General features: G+C 48.9%; 2 protein-coding genes across 2 annotated transcripts; one reads left to right on the plus strand and one right to left on the minus strand.

Moving 5' to 3' along the window:
* Positions 1–26: 26 nt before the first annotated feature.
* eif2s1b (eukaryotic translation initiation factor 2, subunit 1 alpha b) lies at positions 27–3,769 on the plus strand. Its single transcript, XM_053880306.1, has 8 exons — positions 27–207; positions 1,931–2,173; positions 2,233–2,312; positions 2,385–2,536; positions 2,606–2,712; positions 2,774–2,871; positions 3,285–3,428; positions 3,488–3,769. Exons 2-8 carry the CDS (start codon positions 1,933–1,935, stop codon positions 3,611–3,613), a joined length of 948 nt encoding a protein of 315 aa, XP_053736281.1. The 5' UTR covers positions 27–207; positions 1,931–1,932; the 3' UTR covers positions 3,614–3,769.
* rbm25b (RNA binding motif protein 25b) lies at positions 3,701–14,510 on the minus strand. The gene is given in 17 exon segments (XM_053880299.1): positions 3,701–3,982; positions 4,527–4,574; positions 4,638–4,736; positions 4,975–5,270; positions 5,348–5,729; positions 5,820–5,970; positions 6,058–6,131; positions 7,048–7,137; positions 7,220–7,337; positions 8,809–9,050; positions 10,992–11,135; positions 11,138–11,347; positions 11,709–11,869; positions 11,955–12,012; positions 12,535–12,752; positions 13,371–13,467; positions 14,352–14,510. Coding segments are annotated over 16 exon segments (2,460 nt in total). The 5' UTR covers positions 13,447–13,467; positions 14,352–14,510; the 3' UTR covers positions 3,701–3,889.
* Between the last annotated feature and the right edge of the window lie 1,124 nt (positions 14,511–15,634).

Below are 15,634 nucleotides of genomic sequence, written 5' to 3' on the forward strand. Positions count from 1 at the left end.
TGGCGGTAAAGCGCCATTGTCTTAGTTGCGGTCCGCCATTAACCTCTCAGAAGAAGGGTCTCTTCCGGGTCGGAATATTAGCACACCACCCAATGAAGTCGAGCTAACGGGCCGGAGTTCTTTCACCCCTAAATCTGTAAAGTGGGCCTTTGAAAACTCCGGACACGGAGCCTTTTTACATTGTTGTTCTATAACCATATGACACAGGTAAGAGTGCGCTCAGCCCAGCGCTGTTTGACGCGGTGATGTGCCTTCAGCCGGAGCGGCTAGCTGCTGTGTAGCATGCACCGCATGTGATGCTGCACCGGCTGGTAGCACGCGAGCTAACAGAGCTGCTCTGGTCACACGTCCCAACTTATACTCGCGTATGTGTTCGCCGTTTAAGCGCAGTGTAAACTCGCGGTCACTATCATGCTGGTGTTAATACGCGAGTGCGCTTCTCCCTCGCCTCCCCATTTGTGTTGCATCATCTTTTCATCGACTTCAGTGGAGGAATAACTGAAAGTATTAAACCCTTCAGTTGTTGTTGAACCGGAGGATGTCGCTTTTCATTGAGGATTTGAAATGGATCGCGGTGTTCCGCTGCTGGTGCCGACATCTGTGTCGTCTCCTGGTTCTGGTCTCAGCCGCTGCTGCGCTCGAAACAGCGTTTTCAAACGCCGCGATCAACCCTCGGATAATGTGGAGGATTGTTGTCGTTGGCTTTGTGTTGGGCATTTTCTGCCTGGAGTGTTCGTAATCCCAGTTTATCCGTCAGGAGGATCAAGTTCAGAGACACTTTCATTCATTCGTCAAAAAAAAAGTCGAGTCAGCGTTTGTTTCTGCTGTCGACTCTCTGTTTACAGCCGACGAGCTGTGTAGATCCTGTCATCCTCAGGTCTCCTCCATCATGTCTGACCGTCTCACTGCCGGTAGCACCTCAGTGTCTTCACCTCTGACTCTCCTGAGGCTCCAAACACTCACCTCCACTATCTGATAACCCTTGACCGTCTCCACCCTGCCTGCTGTGTGTGTGTATCTATATATGGGCGATGTGGACAAAAACAGTTATTGTGATAAATGTAATGTTGGCGATAAGTCCATGTTCCTTCTCTTCCATGTGTTGGACACTACAGTCTCCCTTGAAACTGTTTTATAGTGAAACTTATCAGTGGAGTTTGTCTCCAACATCATAATCTGTTGATGTTTCAATAGAACAGTGAACTCGGTGCAGAGATGAGAAACTCAATGTTTCAGGTCTCTGGTAGAAGCCGCTGGTGTCTGACAGGCTGCTCTGCCAGCTTTATTCAGGGGTTACATTGAGCTGTCTGTCTGCTGTGCCTCATGTCTCTGAACAGTTGACTTGAACTATGGAGCAGTCTGGACACATTTCAAGGATGCTGCTGAAGAAACATTAGAAACCATCAGGTGAAGAAATGATCATGGAGTCAGAGTCTATTATCCAGACCATGATGCAAACTGTCACTCCTTTGTCTTGTGTAATGAAAAACCTTTTCACAATTCTCTCTCCTAAGATGCTTGTTTTTCATGGCCTTATTGAAGATTTCGCTAATACTTTGAGGCTTTAGTATTTGTTGGTGGTCCCTAACTGATGGCGGTTCGTAGCATTAGCGCTGCCTGTGAGAGTGTGTCCTCCATCAGTGAAGCCTAATGGAGACGTGGAAAACGGCGCAGAGCTGGAGAGCGCGCGCGCCGTCGCTGTCTCGTCATGTTCACGTGTGCAGGTCCAATGCTGCGAGTGAGCTGCGTGTTTATCGGATTTATCCTGAGATGCAGAATTGTCAGTTTTGCTTGAGTTTGGCGGGATATGGTGTACGATCAGTTCGTCTGTCAAACAGAGAGGAGCCTCAAGCCTCTTTGTTTACGAGTATTTGAGCCACTGTGGGGACCAGTTTCACTCCTCTCTCTCTCTCCTCCTCCTCCTCCTCAGAGATGCCGGGGCTCAGCTGTCGGTTCTACCAGCACCGGTTCCCAGAGGTGGAGGACGTGGTGATGGTCAACGTGCGCTCCATCGCGGAGATGGGAGCCTATGTCAGCCTGCTGGAGTACAACAACATCGAGGGCATGATCCTGCTGAGCGAACTGTCCCGCCGCCGCATCCGCTCCATCAACAAGCTCATCCGCATCGGACGCAACGAGTGCGTGGTGGTGATCCGAGTCGACAAAGAAAAGGGTGAGTCGCCGCTGCCAGGTCCCCGCCTCGCGCCCCCTGACCCTGCGCCTTCCCTCCAGGTTACATCGATCTGTCCAAAAGAAGGGTGTCACCGGAGGAGGCCATCAAGTGCGAGGACAAGTTCACCAAGTCTAAGACGGTGAGAGCTCAGCTCTGGTGCGGTGATGTCATGTGACAGCTGTGATGTCATGTCTCTCTTCTAATGTCTTAGGTCTACAGCATCCTGCGGCACGTGGCTGAGGTCCTGGACTACAGCAAAGACGAGCAGCTGGAGAGCCTGTACCAGCGCACGGCCTGGGTCTTCGACGAGAAGTACAAGCGGCCCGGATACGGCGCCTACGACGTCTTCAAGCAAGCCGTGTCGTGAGTCCCCGCCAGCGCCGCTCCGGGTCGAGGCAGAGCTGGAGTCTGAGCGAGTCCTCTCTCCCGCAGAGACCCTTCCATCCTGGACGGCCTGGACCTGACAGAGGAGGAGCGCGCCGTCCTCATCGACAACATCAACAGGAGGCTGACCCCGCAGGCCGTCAAGATCCGCGCAGGTGCCTGACCGCACGACCGCCACGCAGAGCCGGACCAGGTCTGACCGTGTTTTCCTCGCAGACATCGAGGTGGCGTGTTACGGCTACGAGGGCATCGACGCCGTGAAGGAGGCGCTGAGGGCCGGACTGAGCTGCTCCACAGAGGTCATGCCCATCAAGGTAACGCACGCACACGCACACACGCACACACACACACACGTTGTTGAAAAGATCTGCATGGATTGGTTGGATGAAGGATGGATGTATTCATGTAAGAATCTGATGGAGGAGTGAATTACGATCAATGTAGGTTTGTTAAATGAAAGAACAAATGAATGAGTGAATGAATCATGGTACGATGAGTGGATAAATGTATGGATTGTGGATGGATGATTGAAGTGGTTCTCAATTGTATACACTGTTGGATGATGCATTCATGTCATCTCTGACTGGAAAGAGAAATTGTATGAGGATGAATGGATCATTGAAGACAGTTTGATGGAGGTATGAAGTTCCAGTCCTGGGTGGATGAGTCAAGGTTGAGCGCTGAGTGAATGACCTGACCTCACCTGACCTGGCGGCTGCTCCTCCAGATCAACCTGATCGCGCCGCCTCGCTACGTCATGACCACGACCACCCTGGAGCGGACCGAGGGCCTCTCCGTCCTCAACCAGGCCATGGCCGCCATCAAGGAGAAGATCGACGAGAAGAGGGGCTTCTTCAACATCCAGATGGAGGTGAGTCCCGCAGTCACGTGACTCTGGCAGTGACTCACCGCTCGCTCCTCCCGCCGCAGCCTAAAGTGGTGACGGACACGGACGAGACAGAACTGGCCCGGCAGCTGGAGAGACTAGAGCGGGAGAACGCCGAGGTGGACGGAGACGACGACGCCGAGGAGATGGAGGCCAAGACGGAAGACTAGGACGCTGCCGAGGATCAAGGCAGCCGACGGACGCTCAAACATTTTTTCTTCAGCCCTGGGAGTCTGGCTCCATTAAAGTGTCAACAATGGCTGAGTCAGCGTTTATTAAAAATCATTTATTCTTCACCGATACAAAACAAACGAGCGTTTTTACAGCAGCAACATCTTCTAGTGGTTACGAGGTGAGTGCTCTTCAGAAGTTCCACGGCCTCCTAATAAATATCACCGGACGTTTTGATGCCGCTGTACCGGAAGCCTGCCGCCAGGGTCTCTGCGCTACTTCACCAGTCCAATCTTCTTGGCCTCCGTTTCGTAAATGAGGAGGCGCCACATCTTCACGATGAAGACTTCGGCCTCTTCGTCCAGAACCTGGAGAGACAGACACCAGTCACATCTGGAACAGCTCAAATGAGAATTAGTACTTACTTCTGCTGACGACAGCTGGAAAAAAAAAATCTTAACTTTTGTCTGTTCAGCAGTTTGTCAGCTAGAGGGCGCTACAGAGACACTTTCGTTCTTAACACGCAAAACTATCTAGAGATTTTACCAGCGACCTTGTGACAGGCATCACATTTGGGCCACAACTCATGACATCACTTGACCACTTTCTGAGTTGAGCACAAGGGGGCAGTGTTGGCCTTTTACAAATCTCAAATCAAGCGCAGGCTAAACTCTCCACATGGAACAAACTGTGTGAAACAGAACCATCAAGGCTGTCTGTCAGCCAGAGGTGATGGTCTTCACACCTAAACTGTTCAACATGTTTAAAAGAATCAAAGCCAAACAGCTCAAGATTTAAAGTATAAAAAAAAAAAAAAACTGGCCTCAAGTCAGAAACGACAGTAAAAAAAAACGAGCCGACTGAAGCGAAACGTCATCACATCTAAAAGCCTGGAGGTTGTCAGTGACTCACCATGGCGACGTCATCCAGGATCTGCTGTGGAGTACCGTGAGCCATCACCTGGGGGCGACAGAGAGTCAGAGCTGTGGCAGTGGAGGAGGCAGGAGGTCACATGATGGCTACCTTGGAGCAGACGAAGTCCACCAGCGTGGCCTCCTCCTCCCCGATGTACTCAATGATCTTCTTGTTGATCCACGGACGAACGCGTCGCTCCATCAGAGTCTGGCGGCCGACAAGACTCGTATTATCATTAGAGACCAGTTTCACATGAACAAGCGTTTACGGTGACGCAGCCAAAGAAAACCCAAGAGTCAAACACCCGGAGCAGATGAAGGATGAAAGTCAGTACATGGACTTGAGAAACTGAGGAGCCAGAAGAAACCACCAGGGTGTGACAGTGACCAGAGTGTCCATGTCGCTGCAACGTTACCAGCCTCCACCAGCGGGGGGCAGCACTCACCGAGTCCACCATGGTCCAGTCCAGCGGGTATGAGAAGAGGTCGGGCTTGGCCGTGGGGATCTTCTCGATCAGGCTCTTGATGTGCCTCTGCTTTTCCTCTGAGTTGGCGCCCTTCACGCCAGACAGCGTGGCGCCCTCCACGCCCAGACTCTTGTCGTCGTCGTAGTCCAGCGGCACCAGCTTCCTCATGCGGGGCTGCTCATCCGGCTCCTCCTCCTCAAACCTGCCGAAGACGCTGTCCACCGGCAGCTTCTTCCTCTTGCCGGCGTGCGGCTGGCTGGGGCTTCCTGCTGCAGCTGGAGAGGAGCGGGTCAGGACTGCCGGAGCCCCATGAGCCCAGGCACGGCGCCAGCTCACGGCAGGAAGCACTCACCCAGCTTGAGGCTCAGCCCGATCTTGGGCCGGTTCTCGTCCTGGGGCAGCAGGTCCCGAGGCGAGTTCTCGTGCGGGATGATGATGCCGCACGGCGAGTCGTGGCCCGGCGTGTCGGGGGAGGCGCCGCCACTGGCCGACGACACGGAGGGCGCGGCGGTGATGGGCCGCATGGTGGGCTTCAGACACGGCTTCTCCCCGTCCAAGTCCTCCTCGCCGTCCTCCACCTCGTCGTCCGAGGGGGCGGGGCGGGACCGGGACTCGGGTCGGACCTGGTCGGGCCTGTGGTCCCGCGGAGGCCTGTGCTGGTGCAGGTGGAGGCGGGGCTCGGGCTCCTGGACGACGGGAGGCCGTCGCAGACGCTCCTCCTCTTCCTCCTCCATCTGAGAGACAACACGTCCCAACGACCTTGAGCGACCCACTTCACCACACAGACACACACAGAGACACGCGCGGGGCAGAGAGCGACTCACCCTGCGCAGCTCGGCGTCTGGATCTGGATGTCCCTCTTCCAGCAGCCTGCGTCTGATCTCCTCCAGCTCCTCCCTCTCTCTCTTCCTGTCTCGCTCGTCCACCTCCGTCTCCTTCTCTCTGTCGCGCAGACGTCGCTGCAGTGCACTGCCCCTGCAGGCCACACGGGGCATTGCAGCCATCAGAACAAAAGGTGGCGCAGCACCTGACACACAGCCGGGCCACGGCTGCTGGGCTCACCTGTAGTACTTGGGGTCGTCTCGGTCGTCGTCGTAGTCCTCCAGGAACTCCTTCAGCCGCTTGCCTTCCTTCATCTGCGCACAAACACACACAATCAGATGGGTCAGGCAGGAATGAACCAGGGGCAGAGAGACACCGAAGGTCACCGTCCAGAGCCGCCTCCACATCGCCTCAGAGAAGCAGGAACTTAAAAAGAGAAGTGACTTCACATGAAGCATTGCTCCTCGCCAGCCTTGTTCCCAACCACAACCTTCCACTGAACACCAGCGCAGGACGCTCCTCCACAAGACTCAGCCTCTCTGACTGTGGGAGCCAACGTGAGCTCGTCTGGCCACGCTCCGCATGACAGTACAGTGAGAGGCCACAGCCACGGAGCCGCACCGGCCTGGCTTTTCCTCTGAGCAGGGCCGTCAGCACACGCTTAAGATCATGGGGAACATGTTGTGATGGTATTGTGAGCGACACTATTTCGATCTGACAAATGCATTTCACTTTTCGGTTCTGAAGGCTCTGACTTCCGTGTTGAAGTCCTACTAGAGCAGGAAAGAGCCACGTCTGCAGCATCCGCACACTATTCTCACAGAAGAACCGACGACAGAGCTCCACTCTGATCAAATATCACCATCATCACCTGAAACCCATGAAGTCAGCAGAGTTTCCCTCAACAGAACATGAATTCACTTTCTCACTAAACGTAAAAACATGAGTCCAAATATCTGAGATTCTTTTCATACAAATCCACATATGAATTCACCGCCTCAGTGGATACAAACACTGATGCCAGCTCAGGAAACTCACTGCTCTCCACATTGTAAAACCAAGTTTCTGAATGTGGCCTCCAGTCGCAGCAAAAGGTCTCCAACAATAATAACCTGGATAATCTCAACAACGCAGCTGTTTGGTTCCTGAGCGACACGATGAGGAGTCAGTGGCGCTGTGTGAAGTGAAGGGGTGACAGAAGAGTCAGCACACACACAGCAGCTTCCTCACCATCTCTCTCCGCCGCACGCCCTCCCTCTCAGAGTCCTTGGCGTAGTCCCGGGCCTTCTTCCTCTCCCGCAGCTCCCAGTTCTTCAGGCGCTGCAGACCAACATGACTCTGGTCAGTCCACACACACCCCCGTGATGAGCGTGATCACAGCTCCTCCCCGACAGTCTCACACCTCCTGATAAGCCGCTTCCTTGTCACGCAGCTTCCTCTCCAGCTTCCGCCGCTCGTACGCATCCTCCACATCCTCCAGGTCGCGCTTCTTCTCCCGCTCTCGGTCGCGACTCGCCTCCCTGCAGAGCACCAGGACGGAGACACAGTGAGTCGGACACGCGTCATCAGGAGCTTCTCTTGGAAATGAAAAGCAGTTTCAACGTTAACAGTAGATCAGTGACGTGTCAGCAGCAGGTGTGGGGTGGAGGGAGATCTCTGCCATCAAGCTATGAATACAATGAGACGAACTGAATTCAAATTCAAAAACAAATCATTCCGAAAAATGATGTCTTGATGCCCTGTTATTAAAAGATTTACATAATGTTTTCAATACAGCGTAAAATTTCATTTGATTGAAGTTAGTCATAGATTGGAGATCAGATTTGAAACTTTTTTTCAATCACAAAACTTTTGGATTTTTTGGTTTTTTTGTATTCAAATCTGGATGGCAGAGATATCCCTCCACAGTTTGACTGACAGGCCGGAAGGAAACGCAGGAGGTGGAGCAGAGAATGAAACAGACGAACACACAACCATGACTTGAGGTGACCAGCAGAAATCTACACCCCACTCCTATAACTCATCGCAGTTACAGGGCTCCCCTACTCCTCAGCACCAGGACACCCCACACAGCAGGTTCACTGCTTTAGCCTTGTGGTTCACCAGTTGAGCGATTACAAGAACAATCCGCTCCTGGAGGCAGAAGAAAAAAGCTTCCCAGCGATGCATGACAGGGCGTCAAAGAAGGGGCAGCAACAATGGGATTTATTCTTCTCTCTGGGGTGAGAAATCACTGAATTCAGAAGCCTGCCAGAAAGTGTCGGCCGAGTTTACACATTAACAGCAGTGGAAAACAGACTTTGGCAAGGCAGGCCAGGACCAGCCCTGCAGGGAGGTCTGACAAAACAACCACTGAAAATCAATATCAGTTAGTTGTGGTGTTGAAAATGTGCTGCTCGACATCAAACTCCAGCAGCAGCTGTTGAAGACCTTCATCATGTGTGCTGTTTTTACAACAGTGAGCCTGGTAATAGAGAGAAACGGAGGCGGCGTGGTGCGGTGGTGAGAAGCGTAGCACCCGAGGCGGGTGGGGAGAGGAGGAGGAAGAGCCGAGCTGCGTGAGCAGAGTTCACTGTCACTGGTTCCTCTCACTCAGGACTGACCTTCACACCTCAGAGTCACCGAATGAACGCAGCTTTATTGATCAAACCTGCTGATGTTTGTCATTCACCACCCACAGATCATGCAGCTCAGGAGCTGACTTCCTTTTTCCTCTATTGTTTTGCTATTAACTGTTAAAATGAAATGCTTATTAGACAATGCACATTCATGAGCAAAGTATTGAGCTACAAGAACATTTTTCTCCCTCTGGACAATACCTCCAGTTTTGGGGTGAAATAATTTGGAAGCCATTTTCAGCTTATTTCGATGATGTTGTGGAATAATCACACTATAAATATATATATAAATATTCTCATCCTATTGGCTGTCTTCTTCTCCGCTCCTTCGGAGACTCCCACACCACCCCAGTCCTCTCCTCTCGCCTCGTACCTGGACCTGCTGCGGTTGATGCTCCTGTCTCGGCTGCGGTCTCGTTCCCTCTCCCGCTCCCGCTCTCTGGTCCGGCGGTCTCTGTCTCGCTCTTTGTCTCGCTCGCGCTCCTTTTCACGCTCCTTCTCTCGCTCGCGATCCCACCGCTCTCGCTCCTTCTCACGCTCCTTTTCCCGCTCCTTCCGTTCCCGCTCAAACTCTGCCCGCTCCTTCTCCCGCTTGTCTTTCTCCTCCTCCAGTTTCTGCGGGGGAAAACAGACGCAGGTTCAGCGGGGACGAGGTGAGACCCGTGTCGCACACTGCACAGAGCCAGTGGTCTCCAGATGTTATGTTAACCAGAGAAGAATGCTACACTGAAGCTGGATTAGTGCACATCTTTCCTCCTCTTCAATACTGACTAAAAAGAGTAAGAGAAGCTGGAGACCACCGTGCCGGAGGAAACGTCTGTGAAGCGTCTCAAACAAGGAAACAGAACAACAACAGAGCAGGCGTCAGTCTTGTGTTGAACTCGATGTGACTTACAGGTGTTGAACTACGGACTCAGGCCTTCGCTGCCTCTAAAGCCTTTTAAAGTTAGGCCTGGGAGGGAAGCAGGTCACACGGTGTACAAGGGAAAAACGTTATGGGAGTTTTGTCTGGCTTCAGCATCATCAACAACAACATTTGACACTTCAGTGCAAACAGAAGAAACATTTCTGCACAGATAAAGGAAGGAGAAGCGTTCTTACCCCTGCGGAGTCCTGGACACCCCGGGCCCAGACCACACATCTCACACACACCCTCACACACAGTGGTCTGAGTGCCAAGCTGCTGCAACATCCATGAAGCCATCAAGTATACGGAGGGAAACAGGATCATGTGACATTGAGGCTTATGACTAAAGAAAGTCAGCAGAGAATGAAATGGGACAGAAAATGATGTTTTTTCTAAACGTGGACCTCGTCAGCTTGGTTTACAGAGTAAGGATTAGTTTTTCTAGTTACTGGTCTTCACTTACCTCCGTATCAAAATTCCCCAGAGTCAGTTATCAATTGAGCTGGTGGTTTATTGAGCTGAGGTGCTATATGAACTGATTCTTAAAATTTAAATAAGTAGTACTAAAATAAAATAATAAAATGTATATGTAAAAAAATAAAGAGAGAGAGAGAGAGAGAGAAAATGATGATATGAGTATTATAAGAATTTTTCAATTCATTTGGGCCACTTATGACATTGCTGGACATATACTGATGTCTACTTTCTGTGTGGGTTTATTTCATTTCAATTATGGCCATTTTTTTAAAAGAATAAATAAATAAAACCACAGTGTCCTCTACAAACTGTCACATATAAATAATCATTTGTTTGTTTTACTTCATTGAATTCCATTTTTCTAGCATTTGTTTCACATCAAGGTTTGATATTCTGACGTCCAGCCGACCACGGAAACTAACGCGCTGAATGGGCAGACAGAGAGTGGATGGAGGTATGGAGGAGAGCGTTCACACCATCACAGACAGAGATCACGTACCTCCTCAAGTCTTCGGAGCCTGGTGCTGCTGTGGAGAGGGCACCCCCCCACATGTCTGATAAAGAACTACAGCCCCGAAGACTGCAGCGGTTATGAGCATGAGCATCAACATCATCGACATCCATCATCATGAGAGAACTCGCACCGGTTCACTTCTCACAGGACTCACAAATGCATACAGCACCACCAAAGTTGGTCAACAGTGCCAGATTTAGCGTCCTGGACGACACTTAGGGCGTCGGACAGTTGCCCCGATGCAAGTTCTCCTGCAGGGGGGGTGCCCACATTACATAGAAAGTAAGTAAAGGCTGATACTTACATCCTATCCTCGCAACTTTTTCCAAAGCTCTGAGATTCATCTCGCTTTAGTCACCATATGATCACTATCATAATGGTGGGGTTTAATGAATAGATTAGCTTTAAAGTATTGTCACATCGTCTCCATGCATTTTTGTGTGATGAATGAAGCAACACGCTAAAGTGGTGGAGGTCAAGAATGCTTGAATGTGCAACGTCAAGTGCAACCAATTATGGAGAGCTGATTTATTTCTAACTGAATGTGAGGTCAAGTTTAACGTGCCGACTAAGCTAAAAATGTTCTTAAGGTAAACTATGTGAGCAGCTGCTGTCCAAACCTGAAATGTCAACTACACGATCAAAGAAACAACTGTACCTTGTGGGTGTCTCGAAATTTACTAATCTCTCTGGAGATCAGGTCTCGCTTGTCCTCCTCCACATCCATGGTGTTTATGTCATCCTGAGGACACAGAAGTGATTGAACACAGCGAAACAGAAGCATGAGGAGAAAACGTTTCCATGAGGGTTTACCTCTTCTTTTTTCTTCTCCTTCCGTTTCCGGCGCAGGGCATCTTCATCCGGCGACGGCGCGTTGAGATCGGCGGCATACTCGTTTATCAGACCGTCAATAGAGCTTTTCACCACCAGGTCCTTGTTCTTCGTCTCTTCGTCAAGAACCTCCTCCTCTTCCTCGTTGTTGTCAACGCCGCTGCCGTCGTCAGCTTTCAGATCCTGTCGAAATTAACAAGAAGTTCAGTGGCAGTTGGAAAAATGATTTCGCTCAACTAAAACCTGAGCTTGTCACATGTAAACAAATCAGGTTGCTGAATAGGCGGAATATTTATGACTGATGACATCATCAGAGACACATCAAAAAGTACACTCTGAAAAGCTGAACGGTGATCAGTGTTGCATCTACTTTAGGATCGTGTGCCTTTTCTGTCACTCCACCACACACTGCTCAGCAGACACAAAAGAGCTCATTGATCTTCCGTTATTAATAGGTACGCCTCAAATAGCCTGGAATCTGATGACTCAGCACTAGAAGCTCTCAGAAGCGGGAAAGCTTTGATGCATCAAAGAAGATTCATACTCCATTGGCGCTCTTTTTCTTGGCCTTCCACTCATCCAGCTGGTCCTTGGTTTTGGCGTCCACCTTCACCAGGAGGTTCTTGTCTCCGATCTGCAGGTCATGAAGCAGCCGCAGGGCTCGCAGGGTGGATTCTGGCTCCTTGTACTCGCAGAAACCAAAAGCTGCCGACCGAGTAGCAGACAAATGGCTATGACGGAACTGCGATTCACAGAAACCTTCCTGTCTTCAAATACTACTTGGATTTACCTTGGAGTTTACCAGAGGCTCCCTGGACTCTCTTCCAGCTCAGGACGATGCCACATTTCTGCAGTAAACAACAACAACAACCATTAGTCAAAAACAAAACATTTTTTAAAGGGACAACACACTTTCATATAACCTGGAGCTTGGCAGAAATGTGGGGCCACGGATTAACAGGACAAAACTGAAAGATCTGATCAGCATGGGACAAATCAAGGACATCCGTAACTTCAACCGGACAAAAATATACCTGAGAATATGCCTTCTTCTTCATGGTGTGGCTAACAGTACAGCTCATTTCAGTTCAGTCTCTATTTCTAGCAAGCAGGTTGAAATTGCAGTGTGTAGAGGTAGTGAAAACATACTCCGGATCACAGTAATGGATAGATTATAGGAGGCGATGAGGAGAGTGTAGGCAGGGTGGAAAGGTTGGCGTAACTGAGGGGTGGACGCTGGAGTGAAGGGGAAGACAGAGAGTGGGGAGACAGGAAGAATGTTGAGAAGACAACCATTGTGGTACATGGATGTGATGAAGAGGGCGAATGTAGAGGTCAGACCAGGGACGATGATGAAGACTTCATCTCACCGCCAGCAGCTGCCTGATCAGCATATCCGAAGCTTTCTCCGATATGTTCCCCACGAAGACTGTGGTGGTGGGTCCGCTGTTCTCGTCGTTTTCTTTGGCGCGTAGAGCAATGAGATCCTGCCTGACGACTGGGGGCTTACTGACCACCGGCAAGGACGAGACCATCACTGCAGGGGCTGGAGCCATGATGCCCATGTGGATGGGTATCATTGGCGCTCCTGCAAACCAACATGGACCATAGGAAACATTTCAGCACAAACCAGCTCGGAGAAACACGTACTACAGAGCTCAAGGTTAAGAGTGAGCCATGAATGAGACAGCTCATGTAAATAATGACGACATGGGAGTCACATTGTTTGAACTCACTTTCCATAAACAATGCCCTAGAATGTTGGTTCATCATGTTACTCCACACTCTTAAGAAAGAAGTAACAACTTATGATAATTTAAACCAGGTAAAATGTGTAATTCAGTAATTAATAGTAAATGTTCCATATTTAACAAAATAATCATTAAAACATAGCAAAAAATGATGTGCCAATGAAGAGGACACATTCATTGACTCTTGTAGCACTGGTTGAGTTATGATCACGTCATGAAAAGTACAAAATATTGTGGGCACTGTGATAAAATTAAGCTGATGCCAACAGAATATGTCTTTGAGATCAGATCAGATTACTATTTTTAATCATAAGTGCAATAAAGAAGAACTTTAAATAACAACAAAAGACATACGATGTTACACAAAAGCGGCTCATAACACAGCAGGACATGTGAGGCACCTGGACATGGACGCTCTGTAAATCAGACGGTAATGTTAAAACAAGTCATCTTACCAGTAGGGAAAGCATACTGTGGTGGCATCCCAGGATGGGGCAGCAACGGCCGGTTTAAATGCGGAGGGAACGACATTCTGGTCGTCTAGGGATCGACCTGATGAAGATAATTGTATTCAAGTATAAATAACAAGCAGTATGCATTGTTAGTATGAGTGTCGTCTGGTCCCAGGGCTGGTATTTCTCTTTAGGTAGGTAAGTGAGAGAGCCCTCTGGATATTGTCCTGTATTAAGTTGGCTTCCATGATTTATATAACCTCTGGTTGTTGCTTCAGTCCTGGGGCAAGCTCTTATCTGTGTCTGAGTCTGTCTGTACCTACACTCTGTTCAGGATCATTGTCCGTCCAATCTTTCACTCGTCATGTTGCACATGTTCTGTAGGTCAGTGTCCTCCCGCACCTGTCTCCCAGCGGTATCTTCCTCTCGCTCGTCTGTGTAATGGCGCGTGGTCGAGGAGACGTTTATTTTTCGCCTTTCTATGACAGTATTAGAGCAACACCCGTTACTCCAGTCTATGCCTCAGTCATCCCGCCATTAATGATGAAAAACTATCTTGTGTAATGTCTGTTTTCTGACGAACTTATAGGCGCCATTCATGTGGCGACTTTGTCTGGTGTCCTTGATTCTTCTTTTATTGGTTGGAGTAGTCAATAATAGATGGATCCGGTGTTTTGAGACGTCACAGTTTAGGTCTGTTTTGAAAGCGTCAGCACACTCGTCATGTGTAACTACAGTAACTTCAATGTCTAGTAGTGCGCAACTTAACATCAACGCTCCACGTTCTGTTTCATATGAACACGGTAGTGTGTAAGTATGATTCACTTAAGGTCTAAAGTCGTGACAGACCAACAACCCAGCCGAGAGTAGAAGAACACAAACACCGCCGTGTGGTAACTAATCGCTAAGTCACAAACCACGGGATTTACTTCTGAGAGCGAGTTTAGCGGCCATAAAGAAACACACATGTGTCCAGATACTTACCCCGTGTCGGGAAACGTGTACGTGGGTGAACAAAATCAAGCAATTCTGACTAAGTTTCTCGCAAAAATCCTTTCAAACTCCTTTCAAAACGAATGCTACGCTAGCGCCACAGCTAGCTCCGGGCCCTCGCAACCTGCGACGCATGCGTGTTAGAAGCGTTAAGACGGTGGCCTTTGTTTTTAGTATCGGGATGTCCCAGATGAGCGGAGACTAGAAAAAAAAAACACGCTCACACGTGTGTTGAAGGTGAGTAATTCAAACAAAAGTAGCTAAGCGCAAAAACAGACGCATTTCAATAATAATTTAACTGCAAGCAAATTCCCAGACATCTGAAACCATTCAAAATAGGCCAAAAAACGTGTGAAGATAAAAAGAATAGAATTGACGCAACATATAAACAGCAAATTCGGGACGCTAGTTTGACTTGTAGTTGACAGTTAGAAATACATCTAAATGTAATGTCGTAATATGTCATGATTTAAGTCGAAAGTAGTCGTGAAAGTTGAAGAAATAATTGCACAGTAATTTCTCAAATGATCGAGTGTTTAACGTGTTCACCAAGTAAATACAATTCAATACATAAATACAATTTCAATAGAATACTTAAATCAATGTGTGAATCCTGCCAAATTGCAGAAATAAAATAAAATAACAAATGGTTCAAATAACAATTTCAGATTATTTTTTAGAAAAATTTAAACACCTTTATTATTATATATGTTTTTCTTTTTTTGTTGTACTCGTTACAATGACAGTAAAGACTGTGTTCTATGACTATGATTCATAAAATGTCGACAGTATTAATAAGAGACAAAAAAAGGGTCGGTGTTCAAAAGTTAAAGTAGAAAATGCTTTCTTCTTTCTTCATTCTAAATAAGAGTCGGTGCATCCTTTATGATCCAAATGAAGCGTAGCAACAATAACCATGACAAAGACAACAGTCAGCGGGGGCCAGCTGTTGTGTGTTCGGACCCCAGAAGCCCCTTCTCTCCGTGTACACACTCCTGGTCACCATGGCGACGCTGTTGCAGCATCTGTTCCGCGAAGCCTGCTGCTGCTGACAAGCACGTGACGTCACTCCAGGCCGTTTTTTTCCTCGCAGAATGTGCTAGAAGAGACGCAGCACACCCATGTACTTTTTCAATATCCTTCCACCGCGCTAACACATTTAACCGTATTTAACGCACATTTAAGCTAAAATAAGCGGGTTGCGACTTTGTTTAACTTTTTCTTTACGAATAAGAAATTATTAACGCGGTCATTGATCTTGCAGTCTCATGTGT

The sequence above is a fragment of the Synchiropus splendidus genome, chromosome 12 (assembly GCF_027744825.2).
Source record: "Synchiropus splendidus isolate RoL2022-P1 chromosome 12, RoL_Sspl_1.0, whole genome shotgun sequence".
In the NCBI taxonomy this organism is placed as follows: Eukaryota; Metazoa; Chordata; class Actinopteri; order Syngnathiformes; family Callionymidae; genus Synchiropus; species Synchiropus splendidus.

Excerpts from the sequence above, each read along its gene's own strand:
- eif2s1b (XM_053880306.1), top strand. The coding sequence starts at position 1,933 with ATGCCGGGGCTCAGCTGTCGGTTCTACCAGCACCGGTTCCCAGAGGTG. Across the intron at positions 2,313-2,384 it reads AGTTCACCAAGTCTAAGACG|GTCTACAGCATCCTGCGGCA; the intron begins GTGAGAGCTCAG and ends CTAATGTCTTAG. Across the intron at positions 3,429-3,487 it reads TCTTCAACATCCAGATGGAG|CCTAAAGTGGTGACGGACAC; the intron begins GTGAGTCCCGCA and ends CTCCCGCCGCAG.